The sequence below is a fragment of the Leptodactylus fuscus genome, chromosome 8, assembly GCF_031893055.1.
Source record: "Leptodactylus fuscus isolate aLepFus1 chromosome 8, aLepFus1.hap2, whole genome shotgun sequence".
In the NCBI taxonomy this organism is placed as follows: Eukaryota; Metazoa; Chordata; class Amphibia; order Anura; family Leptodactylidae; genus Leptodactylus; species Leptodactylus fuscus.
This window is the reverse complement of record NC_134272.1, coordinates 4,810,902-4,833,160: the sequence shown is the minus strand read 5'-3', so window position 1 is coordinate 4,833,160 and position 22,259 is coordinate 4,810,902. Positions and strand designations below refer to the sequence as shown.

The 22,259-nt window shown below is 45.1% G+C and overlaps 1 protein-coding gene across 4 annotated transcripts in view; it reads left to right on the top strand.

The window, feature by feature from the left end:
* Positions 1 to 8,926: 8,926 nt before the first annotated feature.
* PDGFA (platelet derived growth factor subunit A) overlaps positions 8,927 to 22,259 on the top strand; it is a 28,003-nt gene continuing 14,670 nt past the window's right edge. For all 4 annotated transcript variants that reach the window (XR_012717391.1, XM_075285931.1, XM_075285930.1 and 1 more), the window contains exons 1-4: positions 8,927 to 9,603; positions 11,941 to 12,037; positions 19,206 to 19,316; positions 20,619 to 20,806. Coding sequence is in view for 3 of the 4 variants with exons in the window: in XM_075285931.1 (XP_075142032.1) it covers positions 9,541 to 9,603; positions 11,941 to 12,037; positions 19,206 to 19,316; positions 20,619 to 20,806 (459 nt within the window). In the remaining variant the exon portion in view is untranslated. The remainder of the gene's footprint in view (positions 9,604 to 11,940; positions 12,038 to 19,205; positions 19,317 to 20,618; positions 20,807 to 22,259) is intronic.

The following is a 22,259-nucleotide window of genomic DNA, read 5'->3' as shown; positions in this document are numbered from 1 at the left end:
AAATGTGCTTTTTCATACCTCAGGCAACTCTATTTGTGGCGTACGTGCAGAAACGGCTTCTTTCTCATCACTCTCCCATACAGCTTCTATTTGTGCAAAGTGCGCTGTATAGTTGACCGATGCACAGTGACACCATCTGCAGCAAGATGATGCTGCAGCTCTTTGGAGGTGTCTGTGGATTGTCCTTGACTGTTCTCACCATTCTTCTTCTCTGCCTTTCTGATATTTTTCTTGGCCTGCCACTTCTGGGCTTAACAAGAACTGTCCCTGTGGTCTTCCATTTCCTTACTATGTTCCTCACAGTGGAAACTGACAGGTTAAATCTCTGAGACAACGTTTTGTATCTTTCCCCTGAACAACTATGTTGAACAATCTTTGTTTTCAGATCATTTGAGAGCGGGCTGTCCATGTTCGGCCACCATCAAACTTAACTGAACTTGAATTGTTTTGTAGAAAGAAATGGTCCAAAATACCTTTATCCAGGATCCAGGAACTGATTAAAAGCTACAGGAAGCGACTAGAGGCTGTTATCTTTGCAAAAGGAGGATCTACTAAATATTAATGTCACTTTTCTGTTGAGGTGCCCATATTTTTGCACCGGTCAAATTTTGGTTTAATGCATATTGCGCATTTTCTGTTAGTACAATAAACCTCATTTCAATCCTGAAATATTACTGTGTCCATCAGTTATTAGATATATCAAACTGAAATGGCTGTTGCAAACACCAAAATATTTAGAACTAAAAATGATTAAGATTAATAGGGGTGCCCAAACTTTGTCATAGGACTGTATATATATATATATATATATATATATATATATATAGCACCATTAATTCCATGGTGCTTTACATTTGGGGGTTACAATCTTTACGTCCATTCATTGTGCTGACTGTTTCCAGTCCACCATTGTTCACCTCTTTCAAATCCAAAATGACAGACACCCAACAGACCCTCTTATATACAATGGGATCCACCAGGCTCCATGTATAACCTGTGTTTAAGCGGTCCGCCTCTCCATTATTCAGGTGCTAAGGGGTAAGGAGCAAGTACTAGTGTGAGTCCCACCTTATATATTAAACCACATTGGAATTATTTCACCTTCACTACAAATCCTTACGAACGAGCATTTTCCTTATACAAATCCTTACTTCTAAGTGCAGCGTATAGCGCCATCATCTCTGAATACCTTCTATACAGAAGCCGCTACCTGAGAACAAGCCTTCTGATAAAACATTTTGCTTCCAAGTCTCCTCCACCCGCTCCCACCCTGACCGGCCTTTTATTCCTTTCCAAAATCTTCAGATTCCCCCCCCCCTCCAAGACCACCCTGCAAGTTGCAGTGACATCATGCACAGTTGAAAGGCTATGCCTGTGTTTGTGAGGACTTGTATGCATTAGAGGAGCGCACATTAAAAGCACAGGTTCCTTGGCGAGCATGCCCCAGCCAGCTAGATCTCAGCCCTCCAGGGCTCCCATTCTCTTTTGAAATGCTCCTTCAGAATGAAGGTGGAAGCTTTAGATGAAAGGCCGCTGCGTCTTGGCAATGCATTTATGGCCCATTGTCTACCTGGGTGATAGTTTTGTGTTTAATCCACTTAAATGTTATTGGATTTTGCATGTGAGTTACATTGGTGGATGGGGTGATGGCCGCTCATTGTCCAAGTCTTCACCTTTATAATGGACGACTTTATTTTAAATCACAATGTGGTCAATGACTTGTCAGGTAGCTTGGTCTATAGCCTGGGGTAATCTAAAATCATCAGCCCCCTCCCCTGGGGGAGAATCACTTTGTTTGGGAATGAATACGCCCCTTGTTACAAGTGAATTTGTAGGAGCGTTACCCTGTAATGGGGCCATTGGAGCCCTTGGAGTGATTCCATAGATAAGGGGCTAAAATTCCGGCTGCGGGTTTTGTCTACTGGCTGAGACGGGTTACTGTATAACTGGAGGTGAACTAAAATGGCTGAACGCAGACGGTATAGGATCATATTATAGGGTGCACGGCGCAGACATCACAGAACAACCGACACCGCTGACCAGACCAATATTAGATGTTTGGTCTGCTCTCACCCCATAGTCATGATACTTATAACTGGCAGACCAGGTCCCAAAATCTGCCATTAGGAATACTTGCTATACCATTTTATTGATTGAAGTAAGGAGCGCCAAAGGTGGCCGGCAGCCGCTTATCCTAAATAATTAGGTCTTATGGAAGCAAAGCAGGATGGCTGCTCAACAGGCCACATATTGAAGAAATGCAGCGTATTTGGTCATTGCAGAAATGCAGCGGAAAAAACACGACCCCAGCAAAGTGCACAAGGTTTTATTTCATCTCATTCCCACATTGCAGAAAAATAAATGCAACAATATAAATAATGCATGCTTCATAAAAAACACAGCATGTTAAATCTACCTGCTGCAAATTCTGCATAGTCTAGGTGGGGGCAAAAATGCAAAACATAGTAGAAAAACAGTGAATTTTCTGCTGCGTCTTTGATAACGTATTTCTTTATTTTGCTTACGTATTTAGCGTCGTCATATTCTGCAGCGACTTACAGATATTGTCGTCACAATACCATGCAGGGCTCACAATCTACATTCCCTATCATTATGTCTTCGGAGTGTGGTAGGAAACCCACAGCAACATGGGGAGAACATACCAACTCCTTGCAGGGCTATGTCATACCGTCATATAGAGCCAAGACAATGCCGCCATATTCAGCTCATGTAATACCATTGTAGCGTCCTATTCATACTACAGTTCCCCAATAAGGCTCTGTGCACATGAACATAGTTTTTCTGATATGTTTTCCCCTCCATTCATTTCTATGGCGCCACATACACTACCATATTCTGTACGGATCAGTGTCTGTAAGACAGTGCTGCAAAGTATGGGACAAGTCTTATTTCTGACCATTTTTGTGGCTTGGCTCCATCTATTCTATGGATAGGGTCTGTGAAATCATGGAAAACGCACGGACCCTATTATAGGCTATGGGGTCCGTGTGCTTTCATTGCTCACTGCATTCGGTATTCCTTTGGGGGTGTCCCCAAGCAGACTCCCGAACAGAATACCGAACGTAGATGTGTCACGCAGTCTCAGAAAGGAATGCATAGTATTTTCATTTCATTAAGTATTTAATAAAAGGTGTCAGATCATCCTGGATGTCAGATCTAGCTGACTAAGCAAGAGTGCGAGGAGCAGGGCTGTGTTACTGTAACAAGCCAACATAATATTCAAGAGTTTGGGAAAGTTGGGTGACAGCCTCAGGCTTATGCAATGTGGACTCCCATGGTCCCTGTGAAAAGTCACATCAAGGATTTAGTTCTATTGGGGTGACTGTAATACTTCTCTATAGGTTAATAGTGTCCATGAAAATAGATCTTTAAAAAAATAGAGCATATTGTAATTCTTCATGGATCATGGGAAACAGGGTGGTGTGAACGGGCTCTAATAATTAGAATAAAATGTAACATCTATTTATAAACAGAAAACATAAATATAAAATACAGAAAATCGCATGCGCTTCTAAATCCTCCCAGTAGAGGGCGATCAAGTACATCAAACATCCAGAAATCCGGAGAATTGAATTTTTAGCAAATTTCATTTGTGAAGTTTTTTTTCCCCTATTTAATGCCATAAAAGTTCTGTAAAATCCATGAAGCAGACACTATGAAGTTATAAAATCTTGTCAATGACGGGTTATTGGGAGCTGCAAAGTTATACAACTATGGAGAAGTTTGGGTGAGTTTTGTAGCCTCTCCGTTCCCTTCTTTGAAGGTCTTATTTGACATGGCCCCAGGTACCGATCACATGGAGAGATTATAATCTACCACCGTCTATATAGAGCTTCATAAAGTGACAATTGGGTGTTATATTGCTGCACCAATGCTTGGCCATGACATACCATTACATGGGGCACAAGCATTATACATGACCCCTGATATCTGGGGCCCTGAAGGGGTCTAGGAATTTTAGGTTACCCTTTGACTTCTAGAAGCTCAGTGTATGTCACCGCCATTGCACATTCCGTCATAGGATCAGATGAATGGATTAAACAAGAGCACGGATTTGTCTAATGCTAACAATTGACTATAAAGGGTATCAGGGTCTGCCCCCCATAGCTGCCCCCTGCGGGTCTTGGCTATCACTATATATGCCTGCAGACAGTGTTGGACTGGCTGTAACACAATACTTTCCACCCAAATGTGTTGGGTACCATGGAGTCATTGCAGGCCAGACCCCCCGAATCATCATATGTGATGGGCCCAGGGATCCTCGGTCTGACTCTGCACGCAGGTGAGCGCTGGCGGTCGGCTGTCTCGTTTCTTGCAGCCTGTCTCGGCCTCTGGGCTCTGTAGCGGGTATATGTTTACATGTGTCTAGCTGGAAATAGAATCCCATTCAAAAAATCTGGACTTTAATATCATTTGGAATGAGGCCCATACAGATAAGCGCCGGCTCCCGTTAGCTCTGCTATGTATGACCTAATGGCCTTTCCTGAGACAGGGGGATTGATTTCCCGTGCTATTACCACAATACAATTTTATTTCTCTGTAGACAATACATAGTGCCAGGCTCCGGGCGGCATAGGTTACACTAAGTGGAATGTCTTCTACTGCGACAGAACCGCCTATCGACTGTGGTCATGGAGAGAAATACATACATGACACATGCAAGGCCTGGCCACCATTCCTTGTGCTATATCACCTTGGTATGGTCCATGGGTTGGTGCCACCTCCCTTGTGTGACATCTGTTGGTCCAGGCGAGAGCGGTCACGCTGGGCAACTCTATGCACCACAAGGGGTTAAACAGAGTTTAGTGCGACCCTATAGAAGGTACAGGGGCTGCCTCTATGGTCAATTTAGACTAGTATAAAGGCAGCGACATTAAGGGTCATCCTAAATCAGAAATAAGGACCTGTCCCACCATCGTCTGCGGATGAGGCTCAACTGCACCCAAATGAATGAGACTAAACAAGCTGCAATACCAGGTACAGACCATGGACAAGGGTGGCGCTGACACTGCTGGAAGAGCAGAACCTATGGAGCCCAGGGTTTAGGGGTAGGTATAGGTTTAAGGTTGGAGGACAATTCCCTATCACTTACAGATAGAACTTGATAAATATATAACCTCGCAGTCTTCACATGATCGCCTATACGGTCACAAAGATGGCACCCATGGCTCAAGATAGATCCGCCATCCAATAAATACACATCATGTAACACAGCTGTCTGGAGAGAAGCAACTGCTTATCCTGAAATACCTGGTTCATGAATAAAATGCCAGAGATACAGTGAAGACTGACACAGGCAAGATGATTGAGGAGAGGGATATTTATTGATGACCTAACCTGGGGGCCTGCTATCAATAAGAGAGAAGTGGTGATCCGACACCTGCGACCCTTCCCGATCAGCTGTTGTAAGAGCCGCGACCTCTTCACTATCCTCATTTCTGTTTTATAGCACCCGTGTAATGTAATTACATTCTCACCCCATTCACTTCTGTGGGATAACACTGTGATGACATGGCATGTGATGCAAACAGTGAAGGGGTCACAGCGCTGCAGACAGGTGAGCGGTGGGACTCCCGGGTGTCACACCCACCCTCATCTTGAGGATAAGAACTGGACAACCCCTTTAAGTCTGCACAGCAATGCCTGTTTATGTGTCATTCAGGATCTGTAGAAAGTTTGGTGACAACTCCTAGGGACACTGTAGTAGGATACGCCATCATTGTCTGAGTGCTGTGACCCCTTCCTAGAATTAACGACTACAGAGCCGTGCCGCTTGGTCTTCTGCTTGGTCACTGCTTTCCAGCTATCCTCGGGGTCACAGCGGTCGGATCTGTCACCCGGACATTGGTGGCTTTCCCTAGCAATGCGCCACCGGTTCTATCCTGAGAAAACCCTCTTAGGTAAACACAGGTCTGGCATGGCCGTCCGTCTGCGCCTTCACTAAGTGCTAGACTTTGGAACCGAGTAAAGATTGTTCAGATAGAAATGACATAAATTCATATTAAACATGAAAGAGCTCGTCCAAGATTAGAAAAACATGTCTGCCTTCTCCTAAAACCGCCCTGGGGCCACGGCTTGTGTCTGATAATACAGCTCAGCTCCATTGAATAGAATACAACTAAGCTGCAATACCTGACTCCTCCTGTGGACGGCTGAGGCGCTGTTCTTAGAAGGAATCACATATGGTTTTCTAAGGCTATAGTCACACAAACCTGATCGTTTACATCCAGTTATCGCATATTCTGCCTTCATGGATGAATTTCTTTGTTTTTTTCCTTCCTCCCCCCCCCTGATACGATTATAAGAGGCGTCACCGGGTGCAAATCTGTGGAGCAGCCACTAAAACCAGGCCCACGGGGCACAGCTATGACACCGTCTCCATTGCCTGTAGCAACCAATCACAGAGCAGCTTTCATTTTGTATTCTGCTGTTATAAAATGCAAGCTGTGCTGTGATTGGTTGATAGACAAGATAATAAATCTGCCCCCTGGGGTGTAAAAACAGCCATCGTGTGAATAAGGCCTAAAATCCAGGCACCCCTCCAGTATTAGTGACTGACGGCCACGATTCCCCTAAAAAGTATAAGAGGTGTAAGGGATATAGCAGGCCGAGTGTGCAGGCCGAGAGTGCAGGCCGAGTGTGCAGGCCGAGTGTGCAGGCCGAGAGTGCAGGCCGAGTGTGCAGGCCGAGTGTGCAGGCCGAGAGTGCAGGCCGAGAGTGCAGGCCGAGTGTGCAGGCCGAGAGTGCAGGCCGAGTGTGCAGGCCGAGTGTGCAGGCCGAGTGTGCAGGCCGAGAGTGCAGGCCGAGAGTGCAGGCCGAGAGTGCAGGCCGAGTGTGCAGGCCGAGAGTGCAGGCCGAGTGTGCAGGCCGAGAGAGGACCAATGTCCTAGCGGATGACAACCCAATGGCTTCCGTCCCCTCCTGACTTGCTCTATTATCATCACAATGTAATGGAGCTTCGGACCCCCCATCAGAAGAGCCTCGGCCTGCGTCGGGTTATGAGGCCTTACCTAGAGTTCCAGTGGTGTCACCTGTTGCTGGGGATGTCTGCTGCTAGGCAACCATGTTAGGAAAACAAAGTAGTTTCAGTAAGGACACTTATATACCGGAGAATTGCTGGCGTAGCCATTCCCTAATATATGGCACACACAGAGCCCTCTGGTAAGGGAATATTCACATATGGCCGCCCGCTCCGTTCATCTCAATGACCTTGTTGTAGAAAGTGCATTCAGCTCTTGTGACAGTCGCACAAATTCTGCAGAGTGTGAATTCACACTGAAGGATGTCATCACATGCTGGGGGTTTTAGAGCAGGATCCGTGCAGACTGAGCAGCGGCGATCCCTCACTATTACCGCCATCTTATTGGTGGTCTCTACTTACATGGCTTCTATTACAACGCCCTGAATTCCTCCCGGGCTGCTCCATTGCTGGTCCCATATACTACAGCGAGAATCCCTTGTTATCTGCTCAGGGGCAGTAATAAATACCCCACTGATATAATGCCCTGCAGGACATCCAGCATAGACAAGCCACTTCAGTCTGCTCAGCGGTGTCCAGATACACCTCTGACCCCTCCATTACACTGCACCCCAATCTTCCAATATACCAGTAACATATACTTACACCCACAATATCTTAAGAATTCAGTGATCTGCAATAAATGAACGAGTCCCCCTACAGATCAGTGACAAGCAATGGATAAATGTATTCCTTATCACCCCATAACTGACAGACATGGAAGGTGTAGCTGCACCCCTAATCTCCTATACATCAGTCAGTGACTAGTAATGTATAGCTGCACCCCTAATCTGTCATACATCAGTCAGTGACTAGTAATAGCTGCACCCCTAATCTCCTATAGATCAGTCAGTGACTAGTAATAGCTGCACCCCCTAATCTCCCATACATCAGTCAGTGACTAGTAATAGCTGCACCCCTAATCTCCCATACATCAGTCAGTGACTAGTAATAGCTGCACCCCTAATCTCCTATAGATCAGTCAGTGACTAGTAATAGCTGCACCCCTAATCTCCTATAGATCAGTCAGTGACTAGTAATAGCTGCACCCCTAATCTCCTATAGATCAGTCAGTGACTAGTAATAGCTGCACCCCTAATCTCCCATACATCAGTCAGGCACTAGTAATAGCTGCACCCCTAATCTCCCATACATCAATCAGGCACTAGTAATAGCTGCACCCCTAATCTCCCATACATCAGTCAGGCACTAGTAATAGCTGCACCCCTAATCTCCCATACATCAGTCAGTGACTAGTAATAGCTGCACCCCTAATCTCCCATACATCAGTCAGTGACTAGTAATAGCTGCACCCCTAATCTCCCATACATCAGTCAGGCACTAGTAATAGCTGCACCCCTAATCTCCCATGCATCAGTCAGTGACTAGTAATAGCTGCACCCCTAATCTCCCATGCATCAGTCAGTGACTAGTAATAGCTGCACCCCTAATCTCCCATGCATCAGTCAGTGACTAGTAATAGCTGCACCCCTAATCTCCCATACATCAGTCAGGCACTAGTAATAGCTGCACCCCTAATCTCCCATGCATCAGTCAGTGACTAGTAATAGCTGCACCCCTAATCTCCCATGCATCAGTCAGTGACTAGTAATAGCTGCACCCCTAATCTCCCATGCATCAGTCAGTGACTAGTAATAGCTGCACCCCTAATCTCCCATACATCAGTCAGGCACTAGTAATAGCTGCACCCCTAATCTCCCAGGCATCAGTCAGTGACTAGCAGGCAGGCAGCATTGGCTCAGTGAACCAGCCCACTACTTGGCTGTTTGTGGTTGTGTTGCTTAGTACAGGCAGAGGGGGCGGTGCATGGGAGGTTGGCAATGCTATAATCTCTTGCTCCAGATTATTTCACTCTCCCAACAGCAGAGAGCTGTGAGCAGCTGACATCCCCCAGGAGTTACTCGTTCACACTGCTGCTGCTTCCTCGCCCTGGGATTTAAACCATTTTCCATCCAGGTGGAACTCCAGGGATCTGCTGCCTCATTGACCACTGTGCAGAAGACCTGACAAGATCCCAGTCTTTGGAAACTTGGTTTCTTTTGCTTCTTTCTCTGAGCCAGAGCCAGTGCTTGCTGCCTTTGTGCATTTAATGATTGGGAAGGGAGGGGGTACATAGGAGCTCCATGCAGACAGGTGATGGGCGTTTCAGTGGAAATCTAGAGCTGCCTCCTTGGGCTTTTATGTTGGTCTGATCAGTGCACAACATGCAGACCCTGAGCTTCATTGCCTGGTAAAGATCAACCCATCTGCAAAAAAAAAAAAAAAAAAAAAAAAAAAAAATTAAAGGGAAGGGAGAAAGATCAGGTTGGTCCTGGAGAACCCACCCAACCCCTCAAAACGTCCAGCAGATCCAACACATTTGGTGGGGTGTTGATCCCCCTCTAAGGGATGGTACTGACTCCCCCAGACACAGGAGCAGTTCTGCAGCTCCTACATCAAGACATTGCATTGTCATTCAGTAATAAGTGCAGCAGAACGCAATGACGAGCTGGGCTTGGATTTTGCTTCTAGGCGTCTGCTACCTGTCTTCTTCATTCTGCGAGGTAGGTCTTGGCTTGTCTTCATATTGTCTATATGTTCTGTGTGCATTGAACCTTGTCTAAATGGCATATGTATTCAAATCCTACAATGCCTCCTATACACCAGCAGCCTTCACACTTGCACTAAGGGCAGGGCTGGAAAGACATACAGTGCTAATCCATTTACTCACAGCAGCCTCAGATCCTGAAGAGCTTCTTCATATGACCATGCTGCAAGTCACCTGCACTTGAGCAAGTTGCAGACATACACATTAAAGTGTCGGAAAGTCTATGCAAAGACTGATCGTTCCAAAACCTATTGAATGTGCCCAATGTCGCCATAGGTGCATGAGTGTACGGGTTATACTTTGGACAAATATTCTGCCCCCACCCAAAATGTCCACGTTTTGTCCAGTCTTCTGTCCTTAATGTGCATTGCATTTGGTGCATATTTCAGAATATAGTCTAATTTGTATGGACATCTTCTAAGATGGTGATTGACAGCTCTGTCACCCAGGAGGTTCTGCAGTAGATGCGGATGCTCTGACAATATATGACAGCTGCCTCCCAAGAGGTTCTGCTGCAGGCTTGTCTGCATTGGCCTCCCATGGTGGCTTTAATAATGAAATAGCAGAAGTGCTATATTGATATGTATATTACACACCATTGACTAGTGCAGTGAACCACATTCTGTGTCCATGCCTAGACAAGACTAGGGCATGTTCAAGCACATTGGACTCCTAAATGCTATTTTACTCCCTTCCTTTCTATACGCTACTATGTGGAAGGCCCTACACATGTGCTCTGATGTTATAGATTCTGCTGAGCACATCTGTCTTGGGTATTCTGCCTCCCAGTACAAAAGTTCCTAAGCTATAATTAATGGGATTTGTAGGATTCTTGTGGAAAATCTGAAGCTGCACATAATGGCATTGCAGTTTATTTGTGAAGGGGGAGATGTGGAAATGTTTGCCCTTGCCATGCGTTGGCATTAAGAAGCCCATAGACCTGTGAAGATCAAGTTCAGAGCTGTTACATTTCTGTTTGTTGTTTGTTGTTACATTTGTATCAATGTGTTTTGTGCAGTTGTGATTAGGTGTAACTTCTATGGCATGACGGGTGTCTTCCAGCACAGACGGAGCTGACTGTGAGCTGTGCCCTATAGCATGTGTGAGAACTGGGGCATAGCTGGTAAAGTTTCAGGGCTCTATTGTACCCAGTGTAAGATATATCCTTGGCCTTGTAAAGGGGAAAAGAGCAATCCGGGTGCTTCTTGGTGGCCTGGATTTGTGCCCTTCTTGCTTCCCACCTTGCTACCTTTAAGGGGAGAGCATTTAGATCAGTCTGCAGACAAAGTGCAGGTTGTGGTTACTTGCCTGTGAATGCCCCCCTTCCCCCCCAGTACTTAAAAGGAGAAAAATCTCCTGTTGTTGGCTTTGTGGGTAGATGGAAGCAGTTACCTGCCTGTGGGCTTTTCTGAAAGAGTTTTGTTTTCCGTCCCCGATGCATGTGGTGATCTTCAAAGCCATTAGTAGTTTCTTTCATATAATGCTACTACAGGTTGAAATAACTAAACCATGCAACCACTTCAGAACTGCGGTTAAGGGGGGTAGGGCATGCATGCAAAAGACAGGCTAACCATATAAAGGAATCATCAGAACGTGTCCTTAATAGGGTTAGTAATACTAATATTGCTGGTCTTGACCAAAGAGCTTACAATCCTGTCTGTCTATTCCACCCGAGCGTTAGATCCCAGTTGTCAGTGGTGCGTGACTAGGCCGTGGACTGGAGGCTTGTCTTTTCTGCATGCCCTTTAGCTATAGGGCAGCACACAATGAGCTGATTTTCCATTTCTTGCCTTTATGTCTTGCTTTCCAGACTGCTGACATGCTCCCTTAGAGAAAACACAGACACCTTTTGCAAGTCTAGTTTGCTCCTGTTACATGACTGGCTGAATGACTCCAGTCTCCGGCTAGTAAATTGGGCAGGGAAATGACATTCAGTGACAACTTTGAGAAAGCAAGGTGGGTGCAAAGGTAACTCAGGTCACCGATAAGAAGCAAATAAGGAGTAAGACGCAATTGTGTCAGTGTGACGTTTGTTTTTCATTGCGACTGTGCAGCACTTTCCCCCTTTGACATTGAGACTGGGTAGGCCTGCTCCAGGTACCTGAAATTGGGACAAGCCCTTGGGTACTTTAGTCTCTCTGTGCTGGAGGTTCTCCGTCTTTAGCTCCAGCATGCTCAGTACTAAGGGAGGATCCAGCATGTGAGCAGCACATTATATAGTGGGAGTGGATTATCATTGGGAAGTGTCTATGAACTGTATTTTTAAATGTGTTTCTTCCCTGGCTGCATTAAGGAAGCCGAGTTCCCTCAGGAGCTGATCGAGAGACTGGCTCACAGTGAAATCCGCAGCATCAGTGACCTACAGCGCCTCCTGGAGATTGATTCCGTAGGTAAATTCAATTTCCTTTTTACCTTCTCCTGTTCATCTCTGCTTTATGGATGTTGTTACCCTATGTCCCCATAACCTGGTCCGCAAATGGTTAAACAAGAAGAGAGGTCAGATTCCAGGCCAATAAATAGCAGGCGAGCTATTGATAAACTAACAGGGCTTATAATGAGTGGGTGTGCCCGAACTCTCATGGGGAACGGAGGCCTATGGGGTGGGAGATGCTAGCAGAATAGCTGACCTGTGTTCATGTTCATGGCCTGGTCCCAGAGGAGAAGACCTTGGTGGAAGAGGGGGCGCTGATAATGATTTTGGTGGTAGCTTTGTCGCGGTGTATTTACAGCCCATCTGTTGTTATGGAAGGGAAATGTCAACGTGTAACGGCACAATTGTTGTGTCCACGGAGGTTCCTGAAATATTCTCCGGCTTGGTGGAACGATTGGAAGGGCCACGTGGATCCATGTGTCACAAATGACTAAAATGTCATTAGAGAAATCGCTGCCGGTTGTGCCATATTTATGAATGGATGACTCCATTTTCTGGGATGTTTATCAACAGCTTTGGCATTTTACTACTCGCTTGTCTCGAGTTGGTTACATAGTTACAAACGACACAAGACTTTCATTAAAGAAACTAATCGCTGTCCTTAGGTTGTGTTCATACAGCGCAGTTTTTGTTTTCTATTATGCCTATTAGTTTTAAAAGAAAAAATTGCACCAAAACACATTTATGGTGTGGACCTGTGTCTGTGGTGTAGCTTCAGGTACTCGGCCTTGTCTGGAGGCAGCACGTGTAAAAACTGTGTCACTCCTTCAAGACCCTCTAAGATGCCTGTGATAGCTGACGCGGTTTGGGAAGTCATATCTTTTTCAATGACTGTAGTCGGGGAGCAGGGGGTACCTCTGGTTTGGATGGGATTCTTAGTGGGTCGGACCTTGTTTTACAAGGTAGCCTCCTATAGGTGGCACTAGAGACAGATTTTGTTCTTCTGGTGGAGTTAAAATTTGCATATTTCTCAATGACATTCGCCTTGCTCCAGAATAAGGTTTCCCTACGCCGGGCCAGACTCCATAGTCACTACATACAATGCAGGCAATGACGCTGCCCATTCCTGAATTCCATGTGCACGATGGATAGGTTTCCCCTGGAGTTTATCTCACTTCTTTCTTTCACATTCTGTAACGGAGCGTAGTTGTACGGCAGACGTATATTTGGCCACTTTGTAGAAGTTCTTGACTCCAATGTTCTGAAGTATTGATAGCTTATAGATAACGGCATGTAACCATGTATGTGGTAGGGGGCGCTCTTGCATTCCAGTGTGCCTTGAGTGATTATGTTGCCATATTTTGGATACAGCGCTGAGTCTGTGGTATACGCTCAACCTTGGTGTGTTATACTACATGTTTTCAGACCGCCTTCCATTGGTGCGCATAGAGTAGACGGGAGGCAATGGTGACATTCACAATGGTCCACGTGGTTTAGGGACTGTAAACAATATTTGTTGCCCATTTCAATCCCCTTCGGTGACCCATTAGTTCGTAACTCCTATTAAGAAGAGATGTCAACCAGAATCGTTACTAACTATCCCGGTAGACATTACCCTGCTCCATGCATGGCCTGGAATAACCGTAGTTCTGCTTTTCAGTAACTTTCAAGCACCTGATGTGTTGCAAAATTCTGTTTAGAATGATGAGCTACATTGTGAAGAACATCCAATGCTTTTGTAACATAATTACCAAATATCCCTTATAAAGCCTAAGGGAAGAGATGCCATAATTATTCCAATTATCCGGGATTATGTGGCACCAGATATTTTTGTAGCCTTCTACCTGTTGACAGGAATGGGATCCCCCCCCCCTTGAGAGCTATAAACCAGAGAAGAAGCTTATGCCTGGTGGTGAAAAGATATTTGACAATAGCGGTGTTATGATGGTGTCTCTAATGAATAGGGAAGACTCTTTGATAACGTCGGGGTGGTAGCTTCTGTTGAGTGCATGCCTTTAGCGATTAAGTCTGCGTTGCTTTTGAAGTCGTGTTGGGACCTCCTAACTTTGGCCGTGGTCATAAATAATAAAGAGCAATTATTTGTCGGGTATTAAACAAATGAGTGGTGGCGGATCAGAGAGCCTGTTGTAACAAGACTGCAAGGCTAATTTCCCTTGGATCCAACCCATTGTGTATCGGGGTTGTAGGACACGGCGCTCCTCGCCTCATTCACACATCCTTTACTCGGGGCATAATTGCAGGTCTATTTATATAGGCCAGGTTTTCTGCTTCACAACCTCCCTTTTGCCACTGAGCTTTGAGCAGGTAATGAAGCACCGCGGTCGCAGACAGCTGATTGTGCATCTTTAAGATAAAAGGAGCTTTTATCTTGAAAGGAGGAAAATAACGCTGAACTTCCAATTGAAGATGGCGACGTTTCTCAGTCCATATGGTGAAAGCGTGCGGAGCTGCGTGACCCGCCGTGTGAACGGATGTATGGTCTGAACGCTGGAAGGAGAGGCTACATTCCCTAGGCCTCCTGTACTGTCTGGGGCTTAGGATGGGAGTTAAGTGTTTGGGCCCATAAGCTGCACACTCGGTGGATTCGCACGTGGTGCGTTTATCTGGCCACAGTAAATCCATCAATTCTGCATGTGTTTGCAGTGCAAGCTTTGCTGTGACTAAATGTTTGACAGAAAAATGCGCCATGTGTGAATTGACCCGGACCGCCTATATTAAAGGGAGTCTGTCACCACAACACAGCCCTGCAGATAGAGAAGTTGTCCCCATGTGAGTCGCTGCCTCTGCAAAGGTGTTGCCGGTTTTGACAATAAGCGATGGGTGTTGTCGTTGCAAAATCCTCAAATGTTTTTGAAAATTGCACTGTGCGAACAAGGCCTACGTGAGTTTTGGAGCTGTTTTATTTTTTTTCAGCATTACTAAGCAGGGCCCTGGACTAGACCTCCTAGGATGCTTGGGGTCCCCATCTCCTTGCAGGACCACTGACCCATACTATAATCATGATCTGGGTACAGGACAGCTCTGCGGGGAGGCAGGGACTACGACCATCATAGAGGACTGATGCTTGGAGTTCTGGTCTGTGCTCCATGTAGCGTGCGGGAAATGTGCCTGACCTATAAGCTACTGACTGTGCACGGCTGTCTGGATACTTTGTCTCATTGGGAATCCCCGAGAGTTGGCAGCAACTATAAGTATTGTCCAATGGTGTATTCTGGTATTTTTGGGCATTGGGTCATGATCTGTCGCCTCTTCAAGGAAGTATTAAATGGATATTGCATATTAGTTGAGTGGTTTCCATCATTTAATGCCAAAATGGAGTGTCTAGGCGTGAGATGGATAAAATTAGTCAAGTTTCCTATAGTATATAATTCCCTTCACTTTGCAATCTACTCTTTTACATTGGCATTACAAACTGCATACCAATTTTATCCTGGCACTGTATGGCGGTATTATTTAGGCTAAATCCTAATTATTATTTTTTTTAAATTGAGGTTGTTATTGGAGGAGAGCTGCATTTTCTTTCTCAAATAGTCATTTTCTAGAACCAGGGCCTACAGGAAGGAAGGTTGCACTCGCATGAGGAGTAACAAAGTATCCTAAACTGGTGCAGAAAGGTTCCTCTATATCAGGGGTAGGGAACCTTCGGCTCTCCAGCTGCTGTGAAACTACAACTCCCATCATGCTCCATTCACTTCCATGGGGGTTCCAAGAACAGCAGAGACAGTTTGCATGCTGGGAGTTGTATTTTTGCAACATCTGGAGAGCCGAGGATTCCCTACTCCTGCCCTATATGGCACCCGTTGGTCAGAGCTGTAGCTTGGTTTTCTAATGTTGTATCTAAATACATAAAGGCTTGTTTGGGTCCCCTCCTGACAACCAGCACTGGGGCACACACCCTAGTCGCCCCTTTTCCCCAACAGCTACGCCCCTGCCTTGCCATCTAATATTGCACAAACACTGGCGACAGAGTTACATAGACTTATTTATAAGTGAAGGCGCAGGGAACCTCTGCCATCTTCTTGGGTGCCGTTACTATCTGCAACCTCATGGACTGATTTATTCATAGAGCTGGATCCTGCCGTCAGATAACCTTAATATGTGGGATGGTAATAATGGCGATATAGTCAATAATTCATGCCAACTGCAACCGCCAAAGCTTGTTTGCAGAGTTTAATAAAAATCTGACACTATTGGGGTCACTGAGGCGATCGATTACCACAAGTATACATGATGGATATATATATTTACTGCATTGTTGTGGAGGCCGCCATTTGGCTTGGGCCCTTACAATCAACATTTCCGAATTTTTCTCTCTTCTATTACAAATAGATTGAGCTCTGTGTAATGCAAAATACACCTGGCAGGTGTCGCCCCCTAGTGGAGAAGGTTAGAATGTCATGACTCGCTAATCCTGCAGGGGACTGAATTAGACATGACTGACTCCCTGCATTGCCCAGCCCTGTATACAAACACTCAACCCCACATGGAATAGAAATGAGAATTTTGGTAATGGTTCTGTTTCGGGGCCTGTAGTGTGACCTGGAGTCGCTGTTGTGAGGTTCGACCTTCCAAAGTTTATGTCATATCTTGCAATGTGGTATTAAAACCTTATGCAGCAACTTGAGCCCGAGCCGAGGAAGCGAGTGACATTTTTATCCGCTGCTAAAATAAAAATGACAGCGGGGCAGGAAGAGATTTGGTTGGGACGGGCTATATACAGAACATAATTGCAAAGAGAAGTGAGGACTGCCGAAAATAACTCAGAACTCTGGCAGATACGCAAGTCAATCGACCATTGAAGGTGGCTCTGATGACAAAAATGCAAAAGTACAGCCGGTCCGGGCATCTAGGCAGGTGTTACTGGAGTCAGCCCGGGACACATTGCAGGCCCAGACGGAGGATTCTCTAATCTACATGTAAACCGTCTCCAGTCCTAGCACTTTGTCCCACATTAAGTCGAGTATATATCCAGATCTTTGATTCTTGAATAGAATGCCAGATTTCATTGAAGACTGGCACACAAAAAGGCTTAAAGGGGCGGGGCATGACTCTTCTGCTGGTGTCAGGCACCGCCCCCTCGGGGCCCATGAGCGGTACAATCCTGTACCATTGCTTTTAATATTACCTTATAGTTAAGGTTGCGATGCTGACGGTAATAGTCTTACAAGTTTTGGTTTGTCCCTCGCAATTAGATTAACATGCAAAGTAACCTGTGTAATATTTTTTTCTTCGCTGTTGGTCTCCGTGAGTTCTTGTGAATTCAATCCTGTTTTGTCTACCTAGTCTCATAGATCAACGCGCGGCGACTCCATTCCGGGCTCCTGAAAACGTAATTGCCTTTTTTGGCAGATGTTAAAACGAATGGCGATCCCGAGTCATTCCACGTAGGAGCACCTTCATTTTTTTTCTTCTCGTACGTTTACTTGGCGCGCCTCCATTTTGCCATTTTGTTGGTAATGATCAAGTTGCATTTTCAGATACATTACGGAACAAGACAGAACTAATTGTCGTCTATTGTATCCATTCTCTAAACATTGTCAGGACATCAGGGCATAAAAAATTTAAGTGAAACTATTTGGGTCCTTGCCACGAAACCATTCTAAATTAACTGCTGGCGATGTCTCCCGCCCCATCCCCCGCCCGCACCTCCCAGAAAGTCTCGGATAGAATAAGATATGTAGGATATGGAAACAATGAACGCACGATCAAAGCCTTTCATGTCAGGGGAATGGCTGAGACTTACGTTGCCTGCGGTAATGGCAGGTTAGAAGCGGCAAAGAATGCAAAATGGCGAACTAGAATGTTACTACTGAAAGGGTCATAAACCAGTCAAAATACTGAAATGAAAATATCTGTTTACGCATTTCGGGATCTGACTCGTGTTACATATATGAGACTCTCCAGTCATTGCAAAAACCAAACCTTACGCTGGGAGCTGCTGGGAGTTGTAGTGTTGCAATGGCTGGAGAGTCTGCTGTTTAGGATATATGGTGTCATGGATGTTTAGGATGACGGCCGTTCTTGGATCTGTATCCGTTATTAAAGTCTCAACGTGTGTGTGAGCAGGTTTTATATAGAAGTTGTCCAACATCCGTCTTCGGATCTCCTGTGCTGGTGGAGCATGTCCCCTTATAGACAAGGCGCACCCTGCACAGGGCTCTGTTCCTGCACTGCAGTCTCCACCATCTTGTAGCTTGGCATAGACTTCATGCGTTACACACTCCAGTAAAGTGGTAGAAGTGATCATCATTCTAGTGGGACTGGTGGAAAGTGGTGAGGATGGCAAAAGGAAAGGAATTGTGCAAAAACCTAACTTGCGCCAAAAAATTTGCAACTTTGTCACGCTTTGTAGACCAGAAAATCTAGTGCAAACCCCAGAATTCCTCCCATGGAAGTGCAATTGTTGAAAAATTTGCAACCATGCCCTCATCCACGTGGGGCCTTGGCCTGCTCCAGCGCCCACCAGTCTTGTCTAGGGTCTGTATCTGCTATTGTAGTTGTGGAAGAGTCGGAGACTGAGATGAAAACTTTAGGGAAAAGGACAGATCTAACTTGTTTTAGTGAAAGGTGTCTTGTATATAATGGTTATATATTTATTTTTTTTATTTTTTTGTTATATAGAGGTTGCAGGGTCCACTACTTTTTGCTTTTTCATTGTTCTCCTATCAGTATGTCTTTGAAGTATGGGAGGAAATACAGACTCCTTGCAGAATTTGTTTCTGGCAGGATTTGCACCCAGGACTCCAGCGCTGCAGTGCTAACCACTGAGCCAGCGTGGTGTTATTTGTGTCTGATTCTAGTGACTATCAGGCCAGTTATTGGAAATAATCCCCCTAGGAATACTAGTTGTGCTCCAGTCCAGCTGATCGTTCCTCCCCGTGTGCAATAGACTGAAGCAGTATAATGGGACCTTTAATTGTTTCCCTTAATCATTACTTGTGGGGTTAGAATAACATGGCTGCCTGTATCCCGCTCCTGACACATATCTGCTGCTCCGTCCTTCAGCATGTGGGTGCGTTGCCCAAACATTACAAACGTTTTACAGTCCTTTTACTAACTTTCATGTGGGAATATGAGACCCGCCATCATACTGTAAACTGTCTGATTTGTCTTCATTATTATTTCTTAATGTTTTTTTTTTTCTTTTCTTTTCCTCTCCTTTATAGGGCCTGATGATTTATCAGGAGGAAACCTAAAATCGCAGACGCACAACTTCCATCGCAATAAACATGTTCAAGAGAAGAGGTCTGTGCCTATTCGCAGGAAGCGAAGCATTGGTGAGATTTTATTTTTTCTCGTTTTCCCCCTACGGCAGGGGTAGGGAACGTACGGCTCTCCAGCTGTTGCAAAACTACAACTCCCAGCATGCATACTTGCTCTTCTGTACTTGGAACTCCCATGGAAGTGAATGGAGCATGCTGGGAGTTGTAGTGTCACAGCAGCTGGAGAGCCCAAGGTTCCCTACCCCTGTCCTTTGGTATTCAGGATAGCCAGCCATTGTAACACAACTATAGAAGTACGATAGTGCGCTCAGTGCTCACACCTGCGCCATTGTTCTGTCAGACTTGCAAAATTGTAATTTTCATTGGTCACTACGTGGTGGAAGACCCTGAGTATTGTATCTGGGGCAGCGCCATATTCTGCTGCAGAGTTTAGATGTTGTGTTATTGCTGTCGTAGGTAGGGATGGCTCTTCTGGTCCGTGCAGGTGCGGCTTTATAATACATTTATTACGACCCTTTAGCTCCTGGAATGAATATTGTAGAATAGAAAGTGCAGATATTGCAAATGTATCCTCTGCACAGGGGACAGGTGGCCATTGTCCTCAGAAAATATCTTGATGTATCTGTGCCACCAATATGTTAGAAGGCTGAGCTGTGGTTCCAATCTCCATTCTGATCATGGGTACAGCTATAGGGGCAGCAGTTACCTCCCTGGACGCTGAGGGTCCACAAATATCCCCCCGCCACATAAAGTATATCCCTATTTTATATGACACTTTGCAGACAGGGTGCACCATTACTGGTTTTACACTGGGGCCCAGGGGCTTCATGTTACTTGTCTGATTCCGATCATTTTTGATATACAGCGTCTTTTTGGGTGAATTTGTTCTGTTAAAAGCTTCTTTAATAACTTGCTAGTCTTGCTATAGTTCTGGCTGCCATGACTGCCCATGGGTGACCATCCCCTAGCTTTGCCCTTCACAAGGATTTTTTACTGGCTTGAATTGTCTTAGTCTCTACGAGCTCCACTTCATTGCGGAGGGTGTCTGGAGAGTTGGCCTTGGATGATTCACAAAGAATGATTATCACACAGCACATAGACTCAACTTTCACACTTGCAGAGAGTATATATTTAGCAAGACATAGGTGACAGATTGTATGACTGGGATTGCAGCAGGTGTTTTGCTGACTCATAACTTTGTGCGGTGCTTTAGTTGTAGGACGGGTGTTAAAAGTGCAAATAAACAATATGGCCGACTCCTACTGCAAGGAAACGTTGTTTTGCTGCTAAAAATGAATCTATATGCATAAAATCAAAAACTTTGTTTAGTGACGATTTTCTATTTTTGTTGAACAGAGGAAGCTATCCCTGCAGCCTGTAAAACAAGGACTGTTATTTACGAGATACCTCGTAGCCAAATTGACCCAACATCTGCAAACTTTCTGATATGGCCGCCTTGTGTGGAGGTGAAACGTTGCACAGGCTGCTGTAATACCAGCAGTGTTAAATGCCAACCGTCAAGAATACACCACCGGAGTGTCAAGGTAAGCACGTTGGGTCAGACTTTAACATGGAGCATGGATAAGTTTTGGTTTGTGGCACAGATTCCGCCATGTCCTGCTGTTGGCTTCACGTTCTTGTTGGTAATCTATAAAAATCCATTATGGAAAAAGGAAATTTTGCATACCTTTGCTACAATACTGGTTCCCATGATGGACTAATGTCAGCAACTCAACTCTGCTGGCCAAGGGTAGTCCTAAGATATCCATGCTGAGATTGCTTCTTCTACTTCTATCCTTCCTGACTACTTCACTATTGGTTTGGTATTGGTGATACTTTATGTATCGAATGAGTGTGTATTTCCTTATAATGCAGTATGAACGCTCCTGGGTTAACTGTTTTCTCATCAGATTGGTTGAATAGTGTGAGTTCTTAGTCCTATGGGGTCTAGGACCGGTGTGAGCTGGGAAGTGTATTGGAGCAATAGGCTACAAGTAGATTTTTCCAAAAATTTCATGACCAATTCCTGACAAAATTTACGTTGCGAATCCTCTCTTCCGCCTTAACATACTGACCTACCGTGCTCTTCTAGACATGGCCACCTTGGCTCTGAGTTTTGCCAATATCGTAAAGTTTATTTGGGGATTGAATGACATTTGAAACTAACTCAATCGTGTTTGTAAAACTTCAATATTGGTCTCCGTACAAACCCCAAATAAATAACTATCCAGATAATATCCTTCTATGCCTGCGCGGTACGGCGGAAATGTAAAATTGGAACAAACGACAGCTAATTTATCCGACTGAAGTTAAAGGACAGAAGGTCAAAGAGCATGTTAGGAGAAAGGGTGTTTAATCCTTGAAACTGGAAGCTCACCCCTTCACCTCCCAACGTAGACAATGGAGCGCAGTGTACACCGCAACACCCGCCTCTTTCTCCGGACTGTGTGCAGTTGACTAGCAGAGGTTTTTTTTAATTCTAATTCTGGACTCTGGACTTCAATAGCTTTGTGTGGCGTCACTTAGTAAATTGTACAGGAGAGTGGCTCAGGATGTGGTGGAAAGTGTTACTCGCTACTGGACTGCTCCGTGTTCCTGGAATGTTTTTTAACTTTTTTTTTTTTTTTTTTTTCGACTGTTTGCACAACGTCTAGTTTTCTAGAGGCCTTTATAATGACAAGGTACTAGGATGGTAGGACTGAATGCTGGCTGAGCACACAGGCACATCCACAGATCGATACACGAGAACGCCGCCGCTTCTGACAAGGGCATCTGGCTGCATCCTTCACAACAATTGGCAACCTTTCCCTTCGGATTGTAACGATACAGTAGCTCAGTAACTTTAAATAACTTCTATTGTCCTTGGAAAGTGATCGATGCTAAGGTCTACTTGTTAGACCAGATGTGATCTGTTGGCTAGAAATTCTGCTTTGAGGTCCCTTGAACATGAGCAACTCGTTTTGGGAACCAAGATTGAGTTCATTGTAAAAATGTTCT